We start from the raw sequence: 13,783 nt of genomic DNA on the forward strand, positions 1-13,783 counted from the left end.
TATCATGCACAACATGATTGTCGAAGATGAAGGTGTACAACTGACTGATTGGGCCAACGACGATAATGAAGCCGGTCCAAGCCACGACGTCGCCGCCGCCAACGTACGAGGTGGGGTACCTCACGATGAAGAAGCCCTCCTCCAAGCAAATGCCGACATGCGTCAGACGGATGCTCATATTCGACTCCAAAATGATTTAATTGAAGAGTTGTGGGCGCGGAGGATTGCAAGGCGTTAGTTTTTAATTTAATTGCATGTGATTTTTTTAAATGTGCATTTTTTAAAATTATTGTACTTTTTAAAACTTTAATAGTATTATTCAATTTTCCTGTATTTGTCTCGTAAATTAAATTCCGTATGTTGCTACAATTGTAAATTAAATTATATAATTGTTAGTGATGTGGAAGGCTATGTGAGGGCTATTGGATGTCCAGTTGCATGTCCAGATGATGTGGCAGGAGGATTTTAGTGCTGATGATGTGGCAGTGGGAAGGCTATGTGAGGGCTATTGGATGTCTTATGCCATTGGAGATGCTCTAATCGATACTTCTTCAACAATATTTGAAAACCTTTACCTTACCGACATTGCGGTATACCGCGGTATACCTTAAATCATACTTGTTTGATTTATAAATAATAAATATATTAAATATTATAATATTATAAATAATAAATATATTAAATATATATAATTATTAACGGTATATACCGGAAAATTATGGTATATACCGTAATTGCGGTATACCGCGGTATATGCAAAATTCATACCTTTGCCGTACCTTAATCTAACGGTAAGGTATCATATCGCACCGAAAAATGCGGTATACTGAAAATGTGGTATTTTCGATATTTTTTCGGTACGGTAAGTGCGGTATTTCGGTATATTTTGCCAGCCCTAGGGCGGACGATGGCGCGGACGATGCCCTATCGTCCGCGCTTCCTCCGTGGACTATCTGTCGGGCGAGGAAGACGCATTGTTCATCGTCTGCGCACCCACAGTGGCAGACGATGGCGCGCCCGAGGCATCGGGCGGCCTATCGTCCGCCCCACTGTGGGTGCCCTTAGCTCAGTTGGTTAGAGCGTTGTGCTAATAACGCGAAGGTCGCAGTTTCGAATCCTGCATGGGCCATCAATATTTTTACTGATGTATTGGCAGTTGTGGACCTCCACTTTTTAAATTTTAACTTCATTTCCTGCACTAAGTTTAGGGCCTCCTCTTTTTGAATCGCGCAGTCTATACGTATAAAACGAACTGAAGAAAAAAATTTATCATTCATTTAATATAAACCATATATCCTATTGTACCTCCAACAATGATCCAAAAATAAGGAAGTAAAAAATCTAGGCATGGGTAAATATTTCTGTATTTTCAAAATAAATAGTTAGAGGTCCATGGTGTTCATTTTGTTCTTAGTGAATGTACATTACAATTATGATTTTCCCCCATAAATATGTATATAGTAATATAGAGTTAATTTTTGTTGTTGTTGTGCAATTCTACATCATGCATTTATTGTGCAATATTGTATTGTACGTACATTGTATTTGTATAAGATTCAAACATCACTTAAGTTTATCCTAATTCAATTTTATATAATCATGTCTCTTTTATATATGAGTAATAAATCTCCCATCTTTGAAGACCTTTTAAAGGAATGATTATGAATGCCCATATTTAAAAAAAGTAATACTCTCTTCCAATGGCGGATCCAAGAATTAAAAATGGTGGGGTCGGACGAGAAAATTAATATAAGGAGTAATATTTAAATATATAAAATAGTAATAAAAATACATTGCAAACAAAATATCTCTATTTTATATTAAACGCGATAATTGACTTCTACGAGTATTCATGTTTTGAAGCTAACTTAAAGTTATTTCATTGGAAATAGCTATGAATATATCTTTTAGTCGTTGTTCGTGTTCAACATTAGTACTAGAAGAACATATGAAAGCGCCAAATCTTTATTAAAGAAATGTATCCATTAATCTAAATGAAAAGTAATTAAAATCAATGATTAAAAGTAATTATTATATTTATTAAAACTAGATAAAAAATTTAGTAGTTACTACTTCTACTAGTTTAAAATATAATAAAACAAGATTAAAAGATAATCAATAAACTACTAAAAAATAAAACTAAAAAGTAATAAATCATGATTAAAAGATGATCAATAAACTAGAAACCGAGAATTCTTATTTATAAATAAAGTTTAAACACTTATATAAAGATAAAATTGTTAAAAAGAAAAGTATTGACTGTATTTTTTTAATTAATAAAAAGCCCCAATCTAAGCCAAATACATAAAAAGAAGGGAAAAGCTGCGCTGCTTGAGGTCCGAGGATGAATCGTGGGGCGGAGTTCCGGATGCCGTGGGGTCGGGGGCTGTTGGGAGGATTCTTCCGGCGGTTCTCCGGGGATGGCGGTGGGGTCGGCCGACCCCGCGCGACCTCACCTGCATCCGCCGCTGCTCTCTTCGTCCTAACTAAGTTGAGTCGTAGTATTACTTTTTGAGACGTCCCAATAAAGTTGAGTCATTTCTCCTTTTTTGACAAAAAAACAAAACATCCAATCACTCTTACTTTATTTTATCTTTATCTCTCCTACTTTTTTCTCTTTCTTATTTTATTTTACTTTCATATAATCTATTCAACCCAATTTCTTAATCTCCGTGCCGCTGGCAAGAGCACGGTTGTGGATGATCTAAAGCCCAAGTCAACATACCTATATACTCAACCACCACTTAATCCAAACCTTCAACACCCAAAAAAGAGAAATTTACCAATGATTTGGCCTATATACATTCCCACCATGGAGAACTTCCCCTCGCGGCGGAGGAAACCGGCATACGGTGGCGCTGCACGTGTCAGGTAAAAAAACCTCCAATAAAGACAGATTAAATTAGGTCATATATAAAATGCGAATTCAAAGAGAAGCTTGTTCAAGAATATTGATATTGGTTCTCTGCCTCTTCGCACTCCCTGAACCGGATTGATCACTAGTTTTGTCCATCACTGCTCTAAGCGCTTCTTGGATGGAGCTCACGGAGTGCTGCTGCTGCTCAGATTCATCATCTCCGGTTAAGAAGAGCACATTCTTAACCATTCCACCGAGCGTGGTGATCTCCGCTTTGAGCGTTCGCAGGCGGAGGGCTTTCAACGTCTTGATAAGATCCGGCAACAGATCAGACCGATCCTCGCAGCATATGGACGCTTTGATCACCGCTCTACCCTCGTCGTCCGCCTCGTTATCCACCTTCACCTCGTCTGTCTCGGTAGGGACCGGACTCGTCTCCGCGATGAGGGAGGTTTGCCGCTTCAGCTCCTTCACGTGCTGGATCACTTCTGCCAGCAATGAGGCTTTGTCTGTCTACAAATATGAACACGCGCCACAAACTTACATACAATGCTTTGTTCATTGAATTTGAAAGAGCCTACTGCACAAAAGGGATGCATTTTCATAAAATAATCATGAAAAGGGAGTTTTTAATGGTAATATAATGGGGGGATTTGAAACCAAGAGTGCTTAATAATAGACTGACAAGAATGCTTCTTTGTCTGGCTTTTTTAGAGTGTTTTATTCTTTTTGGGATTATCTCTCATACTTGAATTTTTTCGACTGCGAATCCGGCAAGGATTTTCCATGGAAGCTTTTCGCCTGCTTCTGGTTTCTCTTTAACATATCAAACTTACCGATATTTACGCTTGTTCACAAATATTGAAAAATCAATCAAACAAATTTTAGAGGCTTTTCAATGTATACAAAAATTGAGGCGCCTTTGTGACTCACTCCCACCTAAAATACCACTCATGCTGAAATCAATCTTGATAACTCTAGGTTATATAATTGAAATATTTTAAATATTTAATAAGTTAAATAAAAATGAAATATTAGTGATGCTTACTTTGGTGGTGCTAGGGAGCAAGCTCCGAAGCTTAGCAAGATGGTTGTTTATTCTCTCTCTTCTTCTTCTCTCAGCCTCGCTGTGGCACTTGGACGCTGCTAGGGCTTTCGCATCCATGATTTCCTGCTCTGTCATCTTCTGGAGCTCGGCGTGGAGGTTGAAAGGGACGCCGCCGCCGCCGGGATGCACCACCTGGCTGAACGACTCCGTGAGGAACCTCAGGTGGTGGTCACCGTCGTATCCGTACTGCAGTCCCCGGCCGAAGAGGCCGCTGCCGGCGGCCTGCGGTGGGAGGAGGAAGGGGTCGTGGACCGGGTTGAGGGTCCACGGTAGGATCTGTGAGACGTCGGCAGCTCCATTTAGACCGTAGAAGTATGCATCTGTGTTAGTGTTGTTCTGGTGCTGCATATTTGGAGGGCTAGTGTTGAGATTTTGATCCTGAATTTGGAAACCCTCAATGTTGTCAGTTAAGATATGGATGTTTTCTTCATTCTCTTTGTTGTTGTTGTTGTCACACATAATATATGTATCTATGTGTGTGTGTGTGTGTGATTGGTGTTGAAATTTGAGAGAATTAAAATCCCACTTGAAGAGATATGTAAAGAGGTATGAAATCAAGATAACTTTAGGGTTGTTTGATAATCAAACCATCTTTCTTTCACATAAAGATGAAAAGAGAGAACATATATATATATGATAAACAACTTGGATTTTACTTCTTGATGTAGAAAAGGAAACAAGATAGGAAAAAGGAGGGATGGAAGAAAAACAGACCTCTCTTTGATGGAGTTTTGGACTTTTCTTTGAAAATCTTCTCCTCTATGGCACCAGCCTTTGTATATATGGGGTGTGGTTTCTGAAGAAAGTTGATGAGTGAAGAGTCACCCTTTTATAATACTCCTTTCATAAAAATAACCTTTCAATTTTTGGTTGTGCTTTCTTTTGGTCTCTCTCACTCTAGCTATCCCCACCACCTTCCCACTCTCCTAAGTTATATAGAGAGAGGGGATGAAAATGGCGATAATCTTGTTTCCTTTCCAATTACGGCACTCTCTTTTCTCTCTCTTACCACATATCCACTTCTGTAGCTATCACACCAGAGAACATTATTTAGGTGTATAGGGACACTCACACACAATACTTTAACATGGAATGTAAGTTAATTACACCCTCCTGCGGCACAAACAAACTAGAATTTTTATGAGAGAGAGATAGAAACACCTGTCTGTGACCTTCCAAAGACAAATGAAGCCTAATTAGTGTGTGAATGTGATTGATGATAGTAATTAAAACAAAAAAAAGGTACTATTATAGCATTAATTATAAAAGTATCCCACGTTCTTCAATATACTAATGCCCTTTCTCTATACTATTTCCACGCCAAGCCTTTCTGCTTCCCTAGGCCCCATGCAATCATTGTGTCTTGGAACACACTCACCCACCCACCCTCGTCTCCAGGTTCTCTTTATTCTTGCATACAGCTTCTGTCTCTATAGGTTTAGCCTACCTCGGTTTCAGTTGCATGTATTCATGACATTTACTATTTGATGCTTACTGTCCCTTTTCGGATTATAAATTTCTTGCAGACCAAACTGCATTTAGTAGTGTAAGAGCATCCGCAGCTGTTGAAGGACGGCGTTCGTCCGTCCGTGCCGGCGGCAAGGCACGCCCCTGTCCGTCGCTGCGCTCTTGCGGCTGGCACGGCTCTGCTCGATACATAGAGCACGTTCGTGCCGTTGAGCAGGGCGACGTGACCCGTTTCTATTGGCAGTTGACATTTTCTTTTTCTTTTAAAAAGATCATAAATAATATCAAAAAAAAAAATCGGATTCCCAAAAATATACAGATTTTATTACCATTTTTTTGAATTTTTTTAAAATTTTTTTAAAAAATAATCCCAAAATCATCTATAAATACACACATTCATCATCCATTTAGGCGAAATTCGGCCATGAGTAGTGGGGTTTTTTTTAATTTTAGGAATTTAATTATGTAATTTTGTAATTTTTAGGATTTTAATCATGTACTTTTAAATTTTTAGGATTTTAATTATGTAATTTTTAATTTTTTTGTAATTTGCAATAGTATTCCAGATATTTTTAATGCATTTTAATTTTGTGAAAATATTTTTATTTAAATTGAATAATAGAATGGTGGGACCCTTGAGCTTATCCTTGCGGAAGAGCACAGATGTGGGTGTTGTGCTCTTGCCTAAGCACAAGGAGTAAAAGTGGGTCCGGGCCCACATCCGTGCTCGTTGACAAGAGCACGGATGGGGATGCTCTAAGAAAGAAAATAAAGAAATTATATGCATAATGCATCTCATTTTTGTCGATACATAAACAGAGGTGTAGCGGAATAAAGGGTACTGAGGGCGTCATTAACCCCGGCCCGGTTTCAGGCCCCAAGTCCCCTTCACGTTATCATTCCCCCAAATTTGAGTCCCAGGCCCCAACTGCTCTAACCCTGCAGGCCACAACCCGGGCCGCAACTAATAATTGACACTATTCACAACTTCAACCTATTTGACTCGTAAATGCAATACGTTGAACAATTCAAACCGGGAAAATAAATTGTTCATTCAAAAAAAGAAATTACAAATCCTAGAAAAAAATACAAATGCAAAAAAACTAAAAATTATAACATAAAAAATACAAAAAAACTAAAAATTATAACATAAAAAATGCAAAAAAAACCAAAAATTATAACATAAAAAAATACAAAAAAAAAATTAAAAATGAGAAAATTGGATCTGCCGCCCCTCTTCTTCCTCTTCCCCTCCCTCTTCTTCCTCTTCCCCTCCCTCTTCTTCCTCTTCCAATTTTTGGCAAAAATTGCAGCTTCGTCACGGCCCCGAACCATCCAACGCGAGCTCGGGCCGGACCCCGAGACCGTCCCCAGGCCGCAACTGCGGCCCCGGATTTTTGGCAAAAATTGCAGCTCCGTCACGGCCCCAAACCATCCAACGCGAGCCCGGGCCGGACCCCGGGACCGGCACAGGCCGCAAATCCTCCCCGTCCAACGCGCGTCTCGGGCCGGGACTCGTAATTTGCGGCTTGGCCCCTTGCGTTAATGATGCTATGATGATATTTGAGTAAGCTTTATTGGGAAGTTTGAATAATGATGAATATAGTAAAATGGCATTTGTTAGGAAACAGTATAGTTAAATGCAGCTTGTCCTTGTCTGGTTATGCTGTGTTATGATTTGGATTTTGAACACTAGGTTGCTTCTCAACTTTAAGGAATTAATGTAGCTGTCCCTTTTCTGGTTTTTATTAATACTCCTATTATTTTATGTGTATGTAATGTAAGTTTATATATATTATATTAATATTGGTTATTAATTTAATTGAGATTTGGATGTTTGTTACTAAGTAAAGAGGCCATTAGCAATGGGGCGTCCTAAGGCGCGCCCTATATGTTATTAATTTAAATGTTATATTATTGTTTTGTTAATTAATGTACTGCGTGTTGTCGTCGAACGATCGATATTCATCCGGTTCTGTACCCGGCCAACGAGCCTCCCCAAACATCGGACTCTTGGGACTTGAATCCATTTCGTAGTAATAATAAAAATTCGAGTTTCGAGAGTGAAATCGTGAAATGAAACGTTAGAAATGAAGGTGGGGTAGGGGTATTTATACAAAAAATCGAAAACGTGTGCCATCATCCGCGACCATCGTCCGCCGATCCAGCAATGGGGCGCCCGATGGCGCGGACGATGGCCTATCGTCCGCCGATCCCACAATGGCGCAGACGATGGACCATAGTCCGCGACATAGGGCGCGCCCTATGGATTGGCCGCTGACGAAGGGGACAGACGATGGGGGGCACCCACAATGGGAGCATCGTCCACGCCCGAGGACGATGGACGCCATAGGGCGTGCCATCGGGCGCCCCATTGCGGGTGCCCTGAGATAATTTGAAAGCAACCTAAGTTTTTCAAATTTAGGGTTTTCTAAAATATAGTATAGTTTTTGTTGTCCCATAAAGAGAAGGATAATGCTACGCGGCCATAATATGGCTGGCCATAAAATGACATTTTAGTAAATTTAGATAGTATGACTATTAATGTTTCAAATAAGTCATTTATTGCTCAAATAATTTTACATTATTACCCTTCTATTTAATTCTAGTTTTTTTATTTCATTTCTCTAATCCAACTTTTACACTTTTATACGTATTTCTTTTATTAGATTCATTCATTTTTTAATTTTCTGTTTTCAATTATTTATTTTTACACTATTTTTTAATTTAAGATTAAGCTTTTGTCCTTTTAAAAATGTTTTCCTATTATACCAAGTTGGAATCAATATTAACTAAGCTATGACACGGTTAGATTGTGTACAATATTTTATTATGTTATATTGTAAAAACGATTAATTATACTAAAAATATAGTGTATTATAATATAATTATAATAGCAATTAATATTATTATTGTTAATATAGATTAGAATATGTTAGAATTTTTTCAGTTTAAATGAAATTGATAAAATATTTACCTACCACACCATTCTTTATTCAAAATAATGTAAAACGCATAATATCAACATGGAAATTTTTTTTAAGAAACTTTTTACCGTATTTTGAATTACTACTTTGTTCTTGGGCATACATGGATGAGGGTACTAGTTACTTTGCCTATAGTGCATATTTTTTTTTATCATGAAGTTGTTGTAATTGTATAGTTTTCCATAAATTGCAATTGCAGTCAGCCCTCTTAATCTTCAATTGGTGGCAACTGAATATTATACTAGATTCAATTGATAAAAAAGTTCAGTAATTTAATTTAAATAGAAGAGATTATGCAGAATTTTACTTCTATTTAAAATAAAGTAATTATGAAATTTAAATAAAAACATTAAATGGAATGAAATATAAAGTTTAGTACTCCTTAAGAAATAAATTGATTTAGGAACTAATTTGATACATGCTCTGTAGTTTAGTGGCCGTTTATAATATTAACCCATGATTATTAATATAAATAAGTATATTGATCAAAGCTCAATTTTACTTATTTTTAAATATACAAACATTTAGAGTATTTTAAGTAAATATGAAAAATAAAAGTATTACCACGTTGGTATTATAAATATAAGAAAGAATTAAATTAATTATCATGTAACCTTAATAAATATTGAATGATCCAATTGAATAAATTCTAGTCTCTTCATATTTATACTCCCTCCGTCCCTAGAAATTTGTCACCTATTTTCTTTTTCGTCCGACCCTAAAAATTTGTCACATTTCACTTTTACCATTTTTGGTAGTAGACCCTACATTCCATTAACACATTCACACTCACATTTTATTATAAAACTAATATATAAAAGTAGGACCCACATGCCATCAACTTTTTCAACCCACTTTCTATTACATTTATTAAAACCCGTGCCGGGTCAAATGGTGACGAATTTTGGGGGACGGAGGGAGTATTTCATAACTAAGGGTACAATTGTACAAATAAAATTGATACTTTTTAGAAGCATTGATTTCAACAAAATAACATTAAACACACTATCATTTATTAATTTTTTATTTTTATGGCTGGCCATAATGTGGCCATTTAGCACTACTCTAAAGAGAAAGGGCAGTTACTTGAGTTTTATTTAAAAATAATTACTACATTAATTGTTAAATTTAATTTTATTATTTCCATCAAAGTCGCAAACCAAACTAGAGGGATCTGCATTCTAGGAAAAGAAAAAGGAACAATAGACAAGATCATTAAAAACAAAGATGCTACTACTAAAACAAGAAAAAGTGTTTCACCATTGTTAGGAGTCATGACCAACAATGTCTGAGTAATTACACAGCTAATAAGCAGGCTTTGTAGCTGACAAAAACAAAAGTCGAACAAAATATCATTAAGCCTACTAAACTTTCATTCTCTCTCTCTCTCTTAGCACCATTATTTAATTCACTGTTCCTATCTGTCTCCCTCCTCTCTCATCCTTATTTGGGAGAGTGAACGTGAGAGAGATTTTCGGCTTTGCATCCAGACCACACCAAATATATCTAGCCATATGCTTTTTTTATACCAAAATTAATTTGTCGTTTCCAAATTAATTGGTGAATTAATTTGTTAATTTTACATTTCACTTAATCTAGATTAATCATTTCGAATGTCAGAAGTCCTACAAAGTAGACAATGGTTATAGAAGACAAACCCTAGCTAGTTCTGGAAAATGGTCACACGCATGGCTGCTTTGGTCCCATTTTCCACAACCTTTTAACCCATACTTTATCATCAATTTTTTCTGGGGGATGGTATTTCATAGTATTATATATTACAATGATAGTATTAATAATGTTTATTTTATCACCATATATAAGTTGTCATTTTAATGATAATAATTTTCAAAGATTTGATGATAGCTCCAACCCCCACTATTACAATAGGCCACGATAAAGTATGCTTGATTGTGGGGTTTATGATGACATCAGCCTCACGCTTGCATGACGTATGTCCCCTCTCCACTAAGTACATTTAGTAGTGCTAATTATAATTTATTAGTCCTAACCTCATGGCTTTAATCATAATTAAATGTGCATTCGTCGCCTTTTTAGTAACTAAAACACATTTCTTTAGTCTTGTTTAGTGCGTTTGGTTGGTTCAAAAAGATGGAATTTGGGTACGGCCTCCTTATTATTCTTTTGAGTGATGCTAAATGGCCATAATGTGGCCGGTCATAAAGAGTTAATTTAGTCCATTTACATGTATAAAAAAATTAGAATTACCGATATAAACTTATATGTGTGTGAATGGACTTGTGAGTTGATACTTATCTTTGAATTCCATTATGTAAAACACATTAATATCACGAATTACTGTATACGTTGAGCAACAATCAAGAAATGACAGTAGTAATAAGTTGAGCAAAAACTACGAAAGAGCAACACTAACATGTTGAGCAATATATAATGAAGATGATATAAAAGTAAAATCAAGTAGTATTAAACCAAAAATTTGAAAAAAAAATCAATTTTTTTGTTATTTAATTAATTTATGGCTGACCATAATGTGGCCGCATAGCATAATTCTATTCTTTTCTCCTACTATTAATTGTTTATTTTTTTTATATCTATATAGTGCAGCGGTGCTTGCCACATGCTAATCTGAGAGTCGATATGTTTCATTTCAAAAGTATGTATAGCACGAACAAGAGTATTATTTATGAAACGAGACATGAGAGTGAAACATTACATGATCGATATCAGTATTTTTCTCAGGTGCTCAAAGGGTTTTGGGTGTTGAGTCAATCATTACTAATTTATGTGCTAATGATGCACCATTAATTGAGATAAAATACTAACGATCGAATAAAATCCATGGTTTGAATTATTAGTATAAGAAGTGGTCCATATTCAAGAAAATTACCCACAAAGTGGGTAAACATATAAAAAGCTGAAATGTGAGTAAGCTAGTGGAATCTGATTAATTTTACAATGGTTCCTTCCAAGATAAAGCACCAGATCAATTTAGCATCAAATGTGTGTGTGTGTATTTATAGTCCTTTAGAGTTTTTCACAAGCCATAAAGTATTTTTTATGGAGTACTATAATTATTCTTTTGCAGAAAAAGATAATCTTCTTTCTATTACCGTTGAACGCTTTCTAAGTTAGAATTGATATTAAAATATATGTAGCTTTCAGCTTTTTTCAGCAGGAAAAACAAAATCTTGCAAAGTGCCTTTCGGCTTTAGGTTTTCAATCCACAAGTGCAATTAAGTACACATTTTTTAAAGCTACGGAGTAATTAAATGGCAGTAATTAACATCTCGACAAAGTTACGGATTATATGTATAATACTAAGAAATAAGAAGATACTATATTTTACAAATACTAATAAATGATAAAATACTATCTAATTAAATATGGCCATCCAATGTATTTAAATAGAATAATGCTATATGACCACATTATGGCCGGCCATAAATTAATTAAATAACAAAAAAAATTGATTTTTTTTTTCAATTTTTTGGTTTAATACTACTTGATTTTACTTTTATACCATCTTCATTATATGTTGCTCAACATGTTAGTGTTGCTCTTTCGTAGTTTTTGCTCAACTTATTACTACTGTCATTTCTTGATTGTTGCTCAACGTATACAGTAATTCGTGATATTAATGTGTTTTACGTAATGGAATTCAAATATAAGTATCAACTCACAAGTCCATTCACACACATATAAGTTTATATCGGTAATTCTAATTATTTTATACATGTAAATGGACCAAATTAACTTTTTATGGCCACCCACATTATGGCCATTTAGCATCACTCATTTAAATAATCCCAAAATTAAATGAAAATCTTGAAACTCATACTTTTGGGGGTGTCAATTATACTTTAATTTTTTTAAAAAAAGAGAATTTGATGAAAGGGATGGTTCGTGTTAGTGGACCGAGAAAAATCTAAGTGGTCAAGTGTCATGAATTATAAAAACTAACCTTGTCTATTTGTCGGAAAGTAATGTGATTAATTGGCAGGCAAATTAATTAGTATCCAAATTTTTTTTTTCTTTTTGGGTGGAACTAGACATATTATGACACTTGATTTACGAATCCAATTATTTTCATATTGAATAAATCAAAGTAGTTAAAAATGAAAAGTCAAAATCAACGGCAATTGTAGGCCTCATGATTAAAAGTGATTAAATATCTGCTAGAATCTAACATTTAATTTATAATTATATGCAATTTGTAAACTAAACGTCAAGTTTATTAAATTTGGATACATAATTTTGAACTCAAAATCAAGTTTCAACCATTTGCACGTCAACCATGATTTGGTCTTGTTATTTGTAACAAACAATAATTACTGAGTAATTCTCGGTATGTAGATGGGATGATTTAAGACATAAGCATAAATTATGTTCTAAACTTTATTGAAACAAAATTATTATTTTGAAGTAGCAAATGTGAAAAGTAATTAGACTTCCTTATTTAATTTTTTTTTAGAACAGTAGAACTATAAGGCTCTGCTTATATATATCATGGCAAAACATGCTGTCCTAATTCTTGCCTTGGCCGAAAGTAGAGCTGCCACTCTAATAAAGTCTTCAAGCCCAGACTGCATAAGATTAAACTTTATTGGACTCATGTTAAAACGACATCCACGAATTACAAACGTTTAATTAATAAAAATAATTAAAATTAAAGTTGAATATTTATTTATTTAATAAAGAAAAATATTTTTTTTCTTAACGGAATACACATACCCAAACTCTACCCAACCCGAAGTCTTCGGATTTTTATTAAGTCGACCCTATAAGGACCCAAACTCTATACATGCTTGCAAAGTCGTATCGAATTATCGTGTCGGATAAGAAAAATGTCCCCCCCCCCTCCTTCATAAAGACAATATAAGTCCAGCTCTTTTAATGGGCCGAACTTGATTGGTATATGTCTACAGTTACGATTCACATTGTCCATTTGATATTCTAAATACAGTGTGCAAGAGCCCATTATCTACTATCACAATTTTAGTTTGACTTAATCTTTTGGATATGGGCTTCACAATATTAGGTTAGAATTTGGTCCGAGCTTCAACCTAACTATCCACATTGCCTTAAACATATAATCTTATGTTAGTTTATTGATTTATTTTAATTTTTAATCATTTATTAAAAATTTATTTAAATAATTATATAAATTGGATATTATTAAGAAAATGATTAATTTATTTTACGTAATTTCTTCTTTGTCCATGTTCTTAACAGAAATTATTCATTGCTTAAATTTTTTTTTTAACTTTAATCGAAGATGCAAGCATAAATAAATTCCGTGATACTATAATAATTGGTGCATTGAATGTTTTGGAAGGTCAGAAATTAGAAAAATCAAGAAAATAGAGATGAAGCCATTTTACA

General features: G+C 34.9%; 1 protein-coding gene across 2 annotated transcripts; it reads right to left on the reverse strand.

Annotated features, from left to right (window-relative positions):
• Positions 1-2,175: 2,175 nt before the first annotated feature.
• Positions 2,176-4,876, reverse strand: LOC121801231 (transcription factor bHLH30-like). 2 transcript variants are annotated; one of them, XM_042200679.1, is made up of 3 exons: positions 4,680-4,876; positions 3,906-4,343; positions 2,176-3,370 (listed from the first exon to the last, which is right to left on the reverse strand). In XM_042200679.1, the coding sequence occupies exons 2-3, from the start codon at positions 4,311-4,313 to the stop codon at positions 2,927-2,929; spliced, it is 852 nt and encodes a 283-aa protein (XP_042056613.1). In that variant the 5' UTR covers positions 4,314-4,343; positions 4,680-4,876; the 3' UTR covers positions 2,176-2,926. The 2 variants fall into 2 exon arrangements, with proteins under 2 accessions (XP_042056613.1, XP_042056612.1); XM_042200678.1 differs by lacking the exon at positions 4,680-4,876 and having other exon boundaries at positions 3,906-4,620.
• Between the last annotated feature and the right edge of the window lie 8,907 nt (positions 4,877-13,783).

The sequence above is a fragment of the Salvia splendens genome, chromosome 4 (genome assembly GCF_004379255.2).
Source record: "Salvia splendens isolate huo1 chromosome 4, SspV2, whole genome shotgun sequence".
NCBI classification, from domain to species: Eukaryota; Viridiplantae; Streptophyta; class Magnoliopsida; order Lamiales; family Lamiaceae; genus Salvia; species Salvia splendens.

Coding starts and splice junctions, on each gene's coding strand:
- LOC121801231 (XM_042200678.1), bottom strand. CDS start 4,424: ATGTGTGACAACAACAACAACAAAGAGAATGAAGAAAACATCCATATC. Junction 3,371..3,905: donor TGCTCCCTAGCACCACCAAA/GTAAGCATCACT, acceptor TCATATTTGTAG/ACAGACAAAGCCTCATTGCT.